Genomic DNA, 15,393 nt, shown 5'->3' with positions numbered 1-15,393 from the left:
CCCTTGTCCTCTCCCCCTCCTCCACTTCTAGATTCTCTAGAGTAAAAATATTTGAGCACTGGACAAAGTCAGACTTCCACAAACACGCCAAGGGCACAATTAACAGCTCTCCTTCCCTTGTAAACAGTTTTATTCGTTTTTTAAGAATCATGCAGCAGTCCGTAAATATCGCATCCTTGATGTCCCCACTGTAGCGTGCCCACGAGTGTACTCCAGCGAGTGAGGGGGTACCCGGATGGCACAAGCAGGACACACGCACACGGGCACACACCAGGTGTGCAGATCCTAAAGTGAAGTGATCAACCAGCATGCCAGTGTCAGGCGGGCAGGACACGACTCTCCCCGGGTGAGACGGCTCAAAGTGTGTGGGTCTGTGCCCAGGAGATGCCCCAGCCTGGGCATAAATTCTGTGGGTGGAACTGGGTGAGGAAGGAAAAAAGGCCAGGATGGCCACACCACCTGGAGGCCAGCGCAGAGCTCAGACCTCGGGCTCGAGTTGGTGGGAGGAGCCACAGGCCTCCAGGTGTCTGCGCCCTGGAGTGAAGAGCCTGGCCCCAGCCCCTTCTGTCTGGGTCAGCTGCTCGGAACACGACGGTCTCCGGGTGATGCAGTGGGGCAATAGGGCTGGCAGCTATTCCCTGACTGGGCTGACTAATGACCAGCAACTTTGGGTGGGATATTTCTGCTTGCCTAAGAGCCAAATAAGGACAAAGAGGGGAAAGAGAAGAGAGAGAGATGGAGGATTGGTCTGAGGAACAAGAGTGAAAAGGCCATTTCTAACCCAGGCATGTTTTGATTATGGAACCAAGGCCTTGAAGAATCTTCGTGAGCCTCCTGCTGGGGGGAGGGCCTAGCATGTGCTGTGAGGAAGGACACAGGCAGGCCCTCCTCAGAAGAGGGTGATAATGGGTTCCTCTCAGGGTTCCTGGCCACTGTTTACCTGCATCTCCTTCACCTCAGGTAACACCACACCGTGACTACACAACCTGCTAGGAGAGGAGGGGAGGCTGTGTGCCACCGCCCCAGGCTAACGGACGCTCCCCATTCCCTGGGGCTTAAACTTCAAGGAAATCAGGAAGTGGGGTTATTGCTCCAATCTCAAACACAAAAGGGGCTGGAGGAATGTTGGGGGAAAGAAAAGACAAGGGCCTGAAGCAGCAGAGTCCCTCGCAGGACCTCACAGGGAGAGGGGGACATGGGGATTCAGGACAGAAGCTTTGATTCCGGCTTGGTTGAGGTCATGTCTGTCAGGACAACAGGCCTTCCCCCAACCAGGGCAGGACCTGAGGCATAACCACAAGGCCTGACAGCGCAAAGAAGCCACACAGAAGGTGCGAAGATTCCCTGGGCACTGGGCTCTCTTTGGGGTGTTGGAAGCAGCCCTGAAAAACTCCTTCAGGGTAACGACTCCAAATATGAAGACAGGCTGTCACGACAGGCAGAGCCCAAAGCCCTGCGGAGTTTCGGCCTCACAAGTGGCTGTACAGGTCTGGCCTGGCTTCCCGAGCTCACGCTCCGCTAGGAGGCCACCTTTTCCCAAAGCCAGTCAATAACACATCTGTCCAAGAACCAGCTAGAACCCCCTGGCAACACCGATGCTGAGGGAGAAGGAATAAGTCCCAACAGCTTACAGCCCGGCCTTGCTGTTTCTGACTTCTGTCTACGCGCCTTACATGGGGCCCTGGAGGGGTCGGGGGCACACAGCTTGAACAGTATCTCTGAACCTCTAAAGAGCCTTGGGAAGGACTACCTCCCCCGCCCCAGGCTCAGCGGATCTGGAAGGCAGGGGAGGAAACAGGGAAGGAAACCCCGCGGGACAGGGAGGCCTGTGCATCACCTCCCCATCACTGCTAGCCTCACCTCGGCAGCGGGCTCCAGCACTTCCTTTGGGACTCCTGGGCACCAGTGTGGGGGTCACTGTGCCACCCCTCCCTCAGCCTATTCAACTATTAACACGAAGGGGCGAAGACAGGGACAACAGGTGTAGGATGCCACCTGACGGGGTACAGCGAGGAAATGTGAAACTATAGGACAGCTAACACAGTGCCTGGCACATAGAAGGGGCCAAAAATGTGGGGGTTTTTTTTGGAAAAGTCACCTTAAGATGGCATCCCAGGACTTCATAAACGCACCTGACCACAAACGGCCCTCCTAAGGGGGATTCACGTACCTGGGGGATTGTCAGATCCAAGGCCTCCTCCCTAAGCAGACAGACACACGAGGCACAGGACACCAGCCCTGTGACCAGAAGCAAAACTATTTTCTCAACCAACCTTTTGGTTGCCAGCGTTTCTCGTCCTTGACAAAGGAGCTCCTAACGCTTTTTGAGGGAAACTTGGCTTTGAGTGCAAAGCGGCTTTCCCTTCTCCCAGGAGCCATTCCCAGTTACACCCTCAAACGGAGGGTTCAAGTTGCTTATGATGTTTCAGAGACCAGAAAATGCCCGACGGGTGTCTGTAATGAAGCTGCCAAAACTCTAGGTCCTGTCGGTGTGCCCCGAAGGAGAGAAAGATGGGAAACAAGCAGCCTGTGGACCTCGGCCCCCCCGGAAGATCCAGACCCGGGGGAGACGTTCCAGAGAGTCTCTGCAAGGGTCTCCTGAGCTGCAGTTCATTGAGAGGCTCCAGCCCACAAGGAGACGGGAGGCTTCCAGATCCTTCTGGGAGGGGAAGGGGCATGGTTATGGAGACCAGGCTGGGAGCGGGACCGGGCGGACTTCCATGTCCAGCTTTCATCTGGATGCAGTGTTCATGCTCTCACGGAGCACACGCAGGAGGCCAGCAGCCCAGTGAGGCCGGGATGGAAGGTGGGGCAGGAGGGAGCCCAGGTGCCCGGGCTGGGGCTCTCAGACGGCCAAGGGACCCCACACGCAGGGCCTGTCCTCGGGGTCCTCCAGGCTGCTGGATGACAGGCGCCGACGCGGAGTGTTCCGACGACCGACAATGTTGTCATCGGCCTGCCAGGTGCCTGCAGAGGAGAGAGGGGAGGGTCTAGGAGCCGGACTCTGGCCAGGTCCAGATGGCCTCTCCAGCACGATGGCCCAGGAGTTCGGCACGGAGGTGGGCAGCACGTGTGTCATATGAAACTCCCATGTGTGTGCCGCAGCGAGGGGGAGAGAACTGGGCGCGGTGGGCGTGCCAGGGAGCAGGGGACGGCTCCTGTCCTAACGGGCTAGGTACGGCCAGGCCCCGGTGGAGACCGCTGACAGAGAGGAACGTGCAGGGGATCTCTTGTTCTGCGGACTTGCCCTGCCATCTACTTCTGTGTCTTTATTTGTCTGAAGTGTGCCTGTGTGTTATGGTGGAGAGGAGAAAGAAACCAGGTCTAGCGGAGGTTTTCGCAGGAAGCTGTGGCGGGGGTGGGAGAGCATGTTGATGCGGTCCTGGTCGGTGTTAGTGTTTGCTGTGGGGGCTGGGGTGGGGCAGGAAGGGGCTGGTAGCCCAGCAGAGCGCCGGGGACAGAAGCCCATGGGGGGAGCTGGTGCGATGGCTCCAGCATCCCTCCTGCCCCAGGCAGCCCGCCGAGGTCACCATCAACCCCAGGAGACGCCAGGCCGCGGGCCCTGGGATCCCCGGGGTCCCCTAGGCAGCACCCACTAAACTTCTCATCCTCCCTCAAATCTGCCGCAGCTCCTGTACGCTGAGCACCGGCTGCTGGGGCCGGAAGCCCGCCCTTGTCTCCCCTGTCTTCGGCGCTCTGGATTTAATCCATCACAACCTCCTGCTTGTCTGCTTGTGGTCAGAAAACCTGGGCTTCCCTCCTGGGTCCTTCCTGCCTGGCTGCCCACTCCTGGGCAGCTCACTTCACTGGGAGGCTTGCTTCTCCCACCCGTCACGTGGGGGCCAAGGGCTCATCTGGCGGGACTGACTCGCAGGGGCGCACTCAACCACCAGCGCCCACGCTCTCTTCAGGCCGCCCTCCCCTCTCCCAGGGTCTCCGCTCAGCTGTCCTCTGGACGCAGACAAACTCATCCAATCCCTCCAGGACAGCACAAACCTCCCTGAGAAGCAGAGGCCCTGGGTGAAGACCTGACTGCCCGGGGCCCCACGCCTGCCACCTCCCCCTCCCTGCAGCCCTCCGGAGCTGCACCTGCCGCGGCCCGCCTTCACAAGGCCCCCCAGCCTGGGGACGCACGCGTGCTCCACGGTGCCCCCTAACCTGTCCCGCCGCCACCATGCACATCTCACACTGCAAGGGAACCGGGAACCCCTGCCCTCCTCTGGGGCCGGCCTGGCCTCTTGGAAGATTCTAGTGGGGGACGGACCTGGCTGCCCGGGTGCACGGTGGTGGGCAGGCCCAAATCTCACTGTGCTCATGTTTCAGGGGGCTGTGCTCCAACGGAAGAGCCAGCGAAGCCCCCCTAATGGTCCGAACACTAGGATTAAGTAGGTATAAACTGCTTATTTCCCCTAAGGGTCCTGGAGCGATCATCCATCCTAAGGCTCTAACATCAGCCTGTGGAGGTGGGCCCCCGGGGAAGAGAAGCGGGCGACACAGAAAATTCGTAATCCAGATGGAATTTGGAGATTTCTCTTCCCTGGAGTCTGGGACATGGGTCAGAAGTGCTTTCCCCTCTAAGGGTGGCACTCGCAAGCATGACGGGATGAAGAGAAGGCAAAACTGTCCTTTAGGTTAGGAACCCCCAGAATGCAATGAGTTTTTCGTCCACTTAGAGAATGCGGTAGATCTCATACCTAGTCCTCAATGTTTATGGGGCAGGACTCCGGCACAGCGGCTGTTTGGTGGGAGAGACCAAAAGCAAACGGTGAACAAGAGAGAAGACACACAGGCACGCACACATCACCATCCACGCCGCCGCCGGCCAGGGCGCCACAGGACGCCGGACCGGCAGGCCGTCCTGACTCTGAATTCACGGCAGTCCTTGCTCCCAGCTCCACCGCTCTAGGGTCCTTAGCAGGGTCAAAACCCGCTCCTTCTGGAATAGCCTCAAGACTCAGAGCTCTAGTATCTGCTCTCCCTGGCTTCTTGATTGACTCGGTGGCGAGGGGGAGGTTGAGCTGCGATAACAAGGTCCCCCCCTGCCCTGCAAGAGGTCTGATGGGCCCCCAGTAAAACCCTGCGACCGCTCTCCTGCCGCTCCGCTCCGCCGGGCCCTCCAGCCAGACCCTGGAGCTGGGCACTGAAAATCCTTCTCAGAGACAGCAAGGGGCTTTCCCTTAGGGCCCATCTAGAGGAGAGACAGGAGAGCAGAGAGACCTCTAGAGGTAGATTTGGGGAGCATACTTAGGGGGAATTCCACACCCCCTTTTCCTGCCTCTACCAAGCCACGGATGAGACATGAGCGCTAGAATAGTTTGATGGTCTTAAAGAGTTTCCAGTGGAAAGAGAAACCGAGTTCAGATTTTCCCTTTGTGTCTAGGACGCGTAAGCTTTCTAGCAGCATCTCCGTCTCAGGTCACAAGGCCCGAAGAGAGGAGTGAACTGAATTTCAGGTTTCTGTAGGTGTTGCTGTTTCCTTGGGGACCTCCACTCCTGCACAATGAGGTCATTTAAAAATATATTTCTAATTCCACCAAAAAACCCTAATGATTTTTGCTTTTTTTTCCCCACCACATACGCTACCCAGAACCTGTTCCCAGACTTATTATCACTGGTCCCCTGGCCACTGTCTCGCCACCTGTGTGATATTCCTTCCAATTCCCCGGAACACATCTACTCAGCCTGGCTTCACAGTTCTAACCTGCTCACCACCTGCACCTGGCCACGTTGACTTTCTCCCTCTGAGACCTTCCAGAACAATCTCAGATCATGCCACCCCCTTGGTCTTGGGGCCCAAGTAGGCTCAGAAGCTTCTTAGGGGAAGAAGGGCTGGCGGGACGCGGGTGCCCTCAGTGACACTCCCACGAGTGTGATGTGAGTGGTGAGGATGGGGACCCCCGTGGTCGTTGTCACCAGCTGGGTCTCCCAGCGGAGCACGCGTGAGCGTGGGGAGGGTGCGTGTGGCACAGGGACGAGCATGGGATGCTCCCCGCGGCTCGGCCTCTCCTCGGCCCTCCATGAAGGGAGCGGCGCCACTTGGAGAGGGAAACAGACTCAAGCGGAGACCAAGTGCCTGAGAAGCCGTCCTGACGGCCGCACAGCCTGCAGCCGGCCCGGCCCGCGGGCGTCCCAGGCACAGGGCGGAAGTGTGGACCGGGAGCTGAGCAGGGAGAGGCCTATTTATTCCACGGGACTCACACAAGTGGACACGCCTGCTGTCCACCCAACGGATGCTTCCCGGGAGTTCCCCAGCCCGCTGCAGCAGTGTGACGCCAAGAGCAGAACCAGGGAAACAGTTCACCAAGAGAGCAGACGTGCCTTCGCCCGGAAGACACCTCAAGTGCTTCCACCCAAGTCGCTCTCCCGACAGGCCTCACGGGCATTTGGTTGCACGACTGGCCTGAACAGTGAACCGAGTTTCACCTCAGCCCACTGGCCCCTGACAGCACCGTAAGGAACCCCAAGGGTTCTTTCCTCCTCCCGCAAGCAATCCCGTAGGTGCAATAAACATCAACAAGCAGCTGGCCGAGGGGGTCGGGAGGAGGAGGAAGCAGAAGGAACAAGCTCCACTGCCCCAGCATGGTTGGCTCGAACAGTTCCCAGCAGCTCCCTCTGCCATAACTGGGAGGGGGGCTTGCCCTTCGGGGTGGGGGTGGGGGACAGGAGCCTAGCCACCGGCTATAGAGTGGCCACAGACCCAGGGCAGAGAGGACAGAGATGTCATCTTCCCCGGCTTGTGACATGGGACGCCCATTCAAATCCTCCTCACGATGCTCGCCACAGAAGTGCCCCCATGTTCTGTGGACGTGCAGGGATTAATATATCCTTGCAAATACTCTTTCTCGGAGAATCTATCGAATGCAGGCCCTTGCCAGTTAGGACTGGAGACACAAGCAGGAGCCTCTGGGAGGTGCGCGCACCCAGCAAGCGTGGTGTGGGACACAGCGTGGCCGGGGGGGCGGGGACAGTGCTGGCGCGGTGAACATGAACTTCCACACGAAGTCTACGTAACAGAAATGAGCTTCAAAAGAAACAAACCAGACAGACAGATTTACGTTTGGCAAAAAGACGTGAAAAACAAATGGACAGACGGAAGCGAGGTGAGGAGTGGGAAGGCAGGAAGTGACGTGTGCCCGGGCCCCACAGCTCCAGTCCAGGCCGGACGGGGCCCACGCTCCCTCCTCCACCGGCAGGCGGGAGAAGAGGGAGGACGGACATGGCATCTTTTGGCCTCACGGAGCGTGAGGAGTCCTGGGCAGTATCTTCAGGACGCGCTAAATAGAAAAAAACCCGGAGAGAGGCCTTTGAAAGGCGGGAGAAAGCATCTTCTGGGAATTATGGCTTCCCGGCCACCGGTCTGCGTGGGGCCAGGCGCGTGAGGCCCGGCGTCTCTCACAGGCTGACGGACAGCGGCCGCCACAGGAGGCTGGGCCGCTCCAACGCCTCTAGCCATTTCGCTGAGCGAGTAAAGCACTGGACCCGTGATGTGACGTGGCTGTCCTAAAGCTCAAGTAAGTCTTCATTCCAGGGGACGGTGACAAGATTACAGACACCACCGTGCGGACGACGGTCTCTGCTGTGAGACCAGGAGCGCGGTTTTGACCTAGTCCGCCTGGGCAAGGCGCGGCTTCGGAGAAGCCGTTTGGGAGCCCTTGACGAGCACACCGACTCGAAGGACGTGAGCGCTCTGTGATGAGCACGGCCCCTGTGCTGGAGGCACCCCGGTTCCTGCGCTGGAGGCACCCCCGGTTCAGCTTAGCATCAGAAGGGACAAGGGGCACGCTGGCAGTCCTGACCAAATTCAAAGTCAGGGCTCCAGGGAGCAGAGTCACCCTTGACCCCTGACCTTTCTTTTGCGAGTCTATTAAGTACAATGCGACTGGTGACCCACAGCTCCCTGGCTCAGAAAGCCACGTGCTAATTAAAACCACACGGGCCTTCAAATCCCTCCCTGCTCCTAACTTCCGAGGAGCTAGGGGATCGGATCCCCTTTTCAAGGGCTCAGGCTATTTTTCAAGACCTTCTCAGAGAGGCAGGGGTCTGCCTCAAACTTCCTCTTGATGAGAATAAGACCAGGCCACCTGCCGTGGGACCCCCGGGATCGGGGTGGAGGGCAGCACGGTCGGGCCAATTTGGAAGGAGAAGGGGCTTTACTGCTGTCTTCCTGTCCCAAGACTTGTGCTCAGAGCAGGGTTTGCTCTCTGCACAAAGTTCAAGGACTCTCCCGAGGCCACCTCCCTTCCTTCCTGCATCTGGCTCCGGCACCCTAGCACAGCCCAGGCCTTCTTGCAGGAAGGGCAGGGCAAGGAGGTGGGTGTCCCAGGGGTGAGAGCAGGGGAGCGAGCAGGGGAGCGTCTCCCACCAAGTTCATGTTCAACAGACTGCCACTCACCAGGTAAGCAGACCTCAGGGCACAGCTTATTGTCCAGTGCTTTCACGCTGGCGATGCCAAAGTCATTGTTATTGTCACACTCCATACCTAGAAATGCGCATGTCCTCTGGCCTGTAACGGAGTTAACGCAGTTAGAGAGGGGCTGGCTATATTTTTTCTCTGCTCTGCTGTCCTTAAAAAAAAAAAAAAAAAAAAAAAATCTTAAGGATGGAGACAAAAAAAAAAATCAAATCATATGTTAAAAAAAAGACAGTAATTAAGTGGGTAGAGAGTGGACGATAAAGGAATCGGTTGTGTGGGCCTGTGATTTTGTCCTGTCCTGCCCTGTCTCCTGCTCTGGCCCCTGGGAGGGCTGAGGGATGTGGGCTCCACAGAGAGCCTGTCCCTGTCCTGCCGGCATCTGCAGGGGCCTGTCGGGTGTTTGCGACCACAAGGCTCTGTAAAACGATAAATATGTAAAACAAAAACTTAAAGTCTCAGGTTCCGTAATTTTGCGTATTAGTCGGGATCACCACATTCACAAGATCATGTTTTGTTTTCCGAGGAAACGTAGTTTGTTAGTTTGAATATGTTTCAAGGGTTTGAGCAGAAACCTACAGACGTGTAAAGGGAAGGGGAAGGTTTCAGATTTTTTTTCCCTAGCTCTCCCCATGTCTCCTGTTTTCTCTTGGTGAAAGGGAGAGGAAAAAACATAAATCCATCGTGTGGGCTACGGAATGTCAGGCAGAAACTGCCCGCCACCCTGCATTTTTCAGAAGCGACCATTCTGGGGGGGGGAGTGATCACAGAGGGTGACTAGGGAACCCCGAGCACTGAAGGCGTCCCCCGAGTCCATGAGGGGCCCGACCCTGTCTTGGGCTGGCGTGCAAGTGTGGCAGAGGCACAGTCTTGGCGGCCAGGCCCTCCTTCAGGGCGACTGGGTCAGGCGAGAGTGGTCAGGCCAGCATGCACACCCCTGAACTCCCCAAGCAACGGCCAGCTAAAGCAGAAGCAGCTAGGATGGCATGTGCATCCGGGCTGGGGTCCGGGTCTGCTTTGGAGGTGCCCTTCTGCGGGAGGCCCCTCAGAGCAGCACAGGGCAGAGCTGTGGGCTCCTGGAGCCGGCGGGGCGGGGTAGGGGGGGACGACATTCCCAGGGGGATTCTCCCAGCCCTGCCTCCTCTTCCCACTTCTTTGCTCTGTAGATGGTTCCCTCTCTCCCAGACTTGCTGGACACAAAACGCTTCCATCTGAAGGTGTAACTGGCCTGAGTTACAGTGAAGAAAGTCGTTCTGACAGCTTACAAATTCTTGTCTGCGCCGAGCCTCGGGCATTGGACTTTCTCACACCTTCTCAGTGCCCCCTGGCCCCAAAGGTCCTAACCCTCTGCTACCAAGACGTCTCGGCAGCCCCTTTGCTAAAGCAAAACCAAACCAACTGCCTGACAGGCCTTTCTTCCGAGTGGAACAAAGTGTTCGGCTGCTGCTAACATCAGGGCCGCCGGAGCAGCTCTGCGGGCCTCGGCTGGAAAGCAGAAGCGAGGAGGAAGGTGAGGGGTGCCCCAGGAGCTGCTGAACCCCGGCTACGCAAATACAGAGCTCCCCGCAGGCCTTCTGCAGCGGCTGCGTCCTGACATCCCTGGCGCTGAGGCCTTGAAAGAGCCAAGAAGGCCACTGCGGTCTTCAAATCCCCTACCTGCCTTGCTAGTCCAAAAAGAAGACAAGCTTTCCCCAACGGCCACAAAACCGAGTAGAGCCACCGAGTCATACCAGGGCCCCTCTCTGTACCCTTTAAAGAACACCCAGGAAAGAAATCGAGTAAGAGGGAGCAAGAGACCAGGTCTTTTACCATCTTCCTGTGTGGGCGATCCGTCCTCTTCCTCTATAACGTCATTGCCCTAGGACAGAAGGAAGGCGCTAGGAGTCGATAAAAGCAGTAAAATGGACATATTGATCAGCTGAAAACGGAAGTAACTGGCCTCATGGTATCTCACTTCAGGGTCTTCGTCTAGAGAGTCCAGTCCCTTCTGTGTCCGAGAAGCCTAGGGGGCCTGGCAGAGGCGGAGTTGGCTTGGGGAGGCACCGGTCTGCCGCCAGGGACCAGGACTGAGGCCCGTTACTGCTGTACCCAGGGGATGTGAGGGGTGGCCTTGGGAAGAGTTCAGCTCGTACCGTCTCTTGAAGGTGGACATAAACATTGCCAAATGACAGACTGTCAGAAAGACTGTAAAACTTCCAGAAATTCCTCGGACCCCCAAACCCTATCCAGAGACTCCCGTGACAGCATCGGGCTCAAGGTAAGTTCTAGTGCCCTCACTGCGACCGGGGCTTCCTGAACACCTCCGCCGGGCCGTTCCGTGGCGAACTGTAATCCTGTCCCCTCCACCTGCCATGGGGCTCCTGGGTGAGTTCACAGTCTATTTATTTTCTAGTCATGTCTATACCAGCGTGGGGCCCGAACTTACAACCCTGAGACCAAGCGCTGCATGTTCCACTGACTGAGTCAGTCGGGTACCCCTGGGTGAGGATACGGAGCTGGGGGTGGGGGCTGAGGGAGGCTAAGACCAGGTCACTGGGGTCTTCACGTCTTCCGGCGCCAGGCGGTGCCTGCGACACACTCTGTATGAGCACTCAGTGAACGAAGGACGGACGCATCCTCAGGTGCGGGGTCTGGCCGGGAAGCTCTCCCTCTAGGATGCACCCCACGCCTGCTACATGGCGACCAGTGCGCTGCGCTAAGGGACAGTCCATGGACCGAGGCGTGTGGCTGCTCTCCCCTCTACGCCACGGCCCAGCCCGAAGTGAGCCAGACACGCTGCCTCGGGCGGCTGCTTCCGGAACGGCCCCCAGCCTATCGCATCCCCCGCCAACGCCACTAGACGCTCTGATGGGAGGAGCCCTGCCGCCCGCCGCCGCCCGTACCTCTGCGTCCAGCTCTTCGGCGGCGAGGCCGACAAAGTGGCTGTCCCGAGACGCCCCCAGCATCACCTGCCGAAGAGCAAACCAGAAATCAAGGCCCAGACACCCCTGCTCTCCTACTCGGCCCGCAGGGCAGCAACCCCCACCCGGGTCCTCGGGACAGAAGTGGCACCAGAGGGAAGAGTCAGACGTGAGGAGTCTGAGTCAGCGGCCGCAGCTCGTTTTCCACGGCGCCCCCTTCCGAGCGCGGCCGGGGCCTGGCAGGAATCCCTCGCAGGCCCCGGGCTGAGCGAGTCCGGACGCGTGTGCAGCGTGCAGAGCAACAGAGACACTGCCCGTGCTCCCCCCTTACCTCTCCTTCTTCCGAGGGGGCCCTGCTCGCGGCCTGGGGCGAAGGGAGAGCCTCGCCGTCTTCCTCGGTGCCAGGGGCGACGTAGGAGCCGGACATGGAGGAGACCGTGTCAGTGCTGATCTGGGAGTGCTGGCTCTGGGAGGACACCATGGACATGACCGACTGGGCCAGGCTGCTGCTGGCAGGGTCTGTGCAGACGGGCGGACGGAAGGAGACGGGAGGTCAGGCATGGCTTCTGGGAGCGGCCTCCCCGTGCTCACGCAGCGGGGACTCTAGTGGCCTCGCCAGGCCCTCACCGACCGAGCGCTAGGCTTCAGGCCTTCCGAGGCTCACACTTTGGAGCTCAGAACTCAAGCTGGAGGCAAGGATCTGCTTGTCCCTGACTCAGTCTTCAAGGAGCCCGTGACAGCAGGGCCGGGGGAAGAGGAGTCCCCATTCCCCCCACCCCCTGGTCAGCGGAAGCCCTGGGCTCTGGGAGGGGCCTGGCTTTCGTGCAGCCCCGGTGTCACCCTGCCAGCCCCCAGTCCCTCTGGAGGGGCTGTGACGAGCACCGAGGACTGCGCTGCAGGAGAATGTGCCGTCGCTCCCGCTCCCTCGTGTACCTTCCGGGGAGGAGACGGTGGAAGAGAGCGGCGTCCCTGTACAGGACGACTGGTCCACAGCTCCCGAGGAGGACAGGGTGAGATTCTCGCTTTCTGGGGTTACCCCGCATTCCTGGAGGGACACGGAGGAAGGGGGTGAGGGCCAGGCCCCGGGGAAGGAGTGGGGACACCGGGAGGGCCTAGGGCCCCGGCATCAGGAGGCTGTGTGCAGAGCACGGGCAAACCGGTTTCTCTTCCGTCCCCACCCCCCGGCCCTGGGCTGGAAGGGCTGCCTCCCAGGGGAGGTGCCAGCCTCAGTCAGCATGTCCTGCCGGAGGCTCAGCATCTGCTCGGGCCATACAAAAGCTGGAGCTCAGGTGACACAGGTCACCCAGCAGCTGTGACACGGGAACACCCCGGGTTTCCCGGGATTAGAAACCACTTTCCTTCTGAAGGAGAACACAAAACCAGCAGAGGCCTCACTGCCTGCGAGGCGGCCCCACTTGGATATGGGGTTGGTTCCAGCTCTATTGACCTCACAGAAATACCGCCTCCCCCCCGCCCAGCCCCTCTGACACCCAGCTAGCAGCCACTTGTGCCAGAACCCCTACCCGGTCCCGGGCAGATGGGGATTCTGTTCCTACCCCCTTTCTCCAAGAGTTCTGTGGTTTGGGTTTTTTTTTTTTTTTAAAGTAGGCTCCACATCCAACATGGGGCTCGAACTCATGACCCTGAGATCAAGCACTGCAAGCTCCACCACTTAGCCAGCTGGCGCCCCAGCGAGTTCTGCTTTCATGGGAGCTCAGACACTGAGTCCTGCCCGAGTCAGGGAGTTCTCCCGAGGGCTCAGCTGTTATCTGGGGGCCCAGTCTGCAACGGCATCAGGGGGGCCTTCGTGGGCCACGTTCCCACACACCCCTGGCCTGCCCAGCGCCCCAGCTTCGGCTCTGGGCCTTTGCACAGACTGCCCCACCCCCTGGACTGCTTCTCTCGCCTTCCTCTGGGAGTCCTAAAACGCCAAGATCCAGCTCACATGCTACTCCGCCAGCACAGATCCCTGGGCTTCTCCACTTAACGTGATCTCGTGGGTCTCTGCCACAGACCACGCTGTCCCTGCCTCGCGGCGGGGGGGAGTGCTCTCTAGAGCGAAGATTCGTTCATTCAGGGGTCCCTGGGTGGCTCAGTCGGTAAGGTGTCCGACTCTTGGTTTCAGCTCAGGTCATGGTCTCCTGGGTTGTGGGATGGGAGCCGTGTCAGGGGCCACACTCAGCGGAGTCTGCTGGAGATTCTCTCCCTCTGCTCCTCCCCCTACTGGGGTGCACACGCCTGCTCTCTCTCTCACAAGTAAATGAATAACTTTGTTTTTTTTAAAGAGTTGATTTATTCATTTGGCAGAGAGAGAGACCACAAATAGGCAGAGAGGCAGGCAGAGAGAGAGGGGGAAGCAGGCTCCCCGCTGAGCAGAGAGCCCGATGCGGGGACTCCATCCCAGGACCCTGAGATCATGACCTGAGCCGAAGGCAGAGGCTTTAACCCACTGAGTCACCCAGGCGCCCCAGTAAATAACTCTTTAAAGAAAAAGCATCATTCACCTACCACAAATACATACTGAACAACCATATGCTAGACCCAGTGCTGTAACCTGTGCACCTGCCCTGCCCCCAGCTAGACGTCGAGCACCCAGAGTCGGGGCCCACCTGATCACATTCGCCGGTCGCAGTTTACCTCGCTCACGGCCCTCCAGACAGCAGGTGTCCCAAGCCTGCTAAACAGAGCCTGCGGGGCTCGCGGGCAGTACCCCGCACTGGGCTCCCAGTGCGCTTCTGCCGGGCTCCGCCGCCGCTGTCCCTGTCCCTGGAAACCGCTTTCCTCAGACATTTGCACACTCACTCTCTCACCTCCTTCCGCCTCTGTCCACAGACGACCCTTTAAAGACAGGAACCCTCACCTCTAGCCTGGAGCTCCCTCTCTTTCCTGACTCACGGACCCACAGCCAGTTTTTACGGCCCTGGGGTCCATCCCAACCCCAACATCAAGACTGTCGGCGCCACAAGGGCCAGGACTTTTGTCGTCTGCTTACTGCTACTGTTCTCAGCGTACAGAACAGTGCCTGGCACGCGACACAGGCTCGATCTACTGCTGGAAGGATGAATGGAAGGAAACCTTGGCTGCTGTCTCGAAGAAGGTTCCGAGGTGCCTGGGAGTGAATGCAAGCAGATGGACCCGGAGAGGCAGGCGGGACGGAAGTACCTGCAGTCCAGCGTCCAAGAAACAGAGACCGGGATTACCTCTTCCAGATGCTGCACGGACGGCTGCTGGGAGAGCTGGGTCTCTGACTCACTGCAGGAGTGCTCGTCCTCCTCCTCATGCAACACGGAAGAATTCTGGGAAACAGACCTGCGAAAGTCCGGGGAGAGGAGCCTCTGAACCCGGCGTCCGTGTAAAGAACAGAACTGGCCGCACCCGTTAGCCAGACTCCACAGGAAGAAGGGGGCCCAGAGGAAAGGGGAGGCGGAACCCAGGTCTTAAGAAGGAGGAAAAGGTTGGAAGGAGCCCTGGGGAGGGACTGAGAGCTCTTCTGGGTGTCAGAAAATCTCCATTTTACATTTAACTCCTTCAATAACTTGTGTCCAAACCAGGGAAAAACCAGTGACATTTTCAGGGTCTCGATGTTCTTTTTAAAAAGATTTTATTTATTAATTTGGCAGAGAGAGACACAGCAAGAGAGGGAACACAAGCAGGGGTGGTGGGAGAGGGAGAAGCAGGCTTCCTGCCAAGCAGGGAGCCCAATGCGGGGCTGGATCCCAGGACCCTGGGATCAAGACCTGAGCTGAAGGCAGACGTTTAATGACTGAGCCACCCAGGTGCCCCTAGGGTCTCAATATTTTTATCTATAATACACGCTCCTTAACTCTGTCACAGAAAGTTTCTCATGACTTGTGCCTGTTGGTTTTTAATGGGTTTAAATGCTGTTGGGTTTAAATGCTTAAGAGTTTAGGTGCAGATCACAAGTTTCCTTCAGTCTTTAGACTAAGCGATGCTCCCCACAGGCCTCAATGATCCTAGGGATGTCCTCTTCCCTACACCCCCATACCCCCCACCAAAAACACAGGAGATTTGCCTGTCTGGGTTCTACTAAGTACCCACATGCCACCTTATTTCCACCTGAGT

At 58.3% G+C, this 15,393-nt stretch overlaps 1 protein-coding gene across 4 annotated transcripts in view; it reads right to left on the bottom strand.

Annotated features, from left to right (window-relative positions):
- Positions 1–112: 112 nt before the first annotated feature.
- The window catches only part of RNF157 (ring finger protein 157), an 81,248-nt gene continuing 65,967 nt past the window's right edge, over positions 113–15,393 (bottom strand). For 2 of the 4 annotated variants that reach the window (XM_044247377.1, XM_044247379.1), the window contains 7 exons: positions 14,511–14,619; positions 12,244–12,355; positions 11,642–11,829; positions 11,293–11,358; positions 10,220–10,268; positions 8,393–8,503; positions 113–2,967 (listed from right to left, as the gene is read on the bottom strand). In XM_044247377.1, coding sequence (XP_044103312.1) covers positions 2,846–2,967; positions 8,393–8,503; positions 10,220–10,268; positions 11,293–11,358; positions 11,642–11,829; positions 12,244–12,355; positions 14,511–14,619 — 757 coding nt within the window. In that variant the 3' untranslated portion in view covers positions 113–2,845. Of the gene's footprint in view, positions 2,968–4,694; positions 4,736–8,392; positions 8,565–10,219; positions 10,269–11,292; positions 11,359–11,641; positions 11,830–12,243; positions 12,356–14,510; positions 14,620–15,393 lie in introns of those variants that run through there. The other 2 variants (XM_044247378.1, XM_044247381.1) reach the window with 2 other exon arrangements.

Source organism: Neovison vison, chromosome 5 (assembly GCF_020171115.1).
Source record: "Neovison vison isolate M4711 chromosome 5, ASM_NN_V1, whole genome shotgun sequence".
Taxonomy (NCBI): Eukaryota; Metazoa; Chordata; class Mammalia; order Carnivora; family Mustelidae; genus Neogale; species Neogale vison.
The sequence above is the reverse complement of the archived record's forward strand: the minus strand, read 5'-3'. Positions and strand labels throughout refer to the sequence as shown.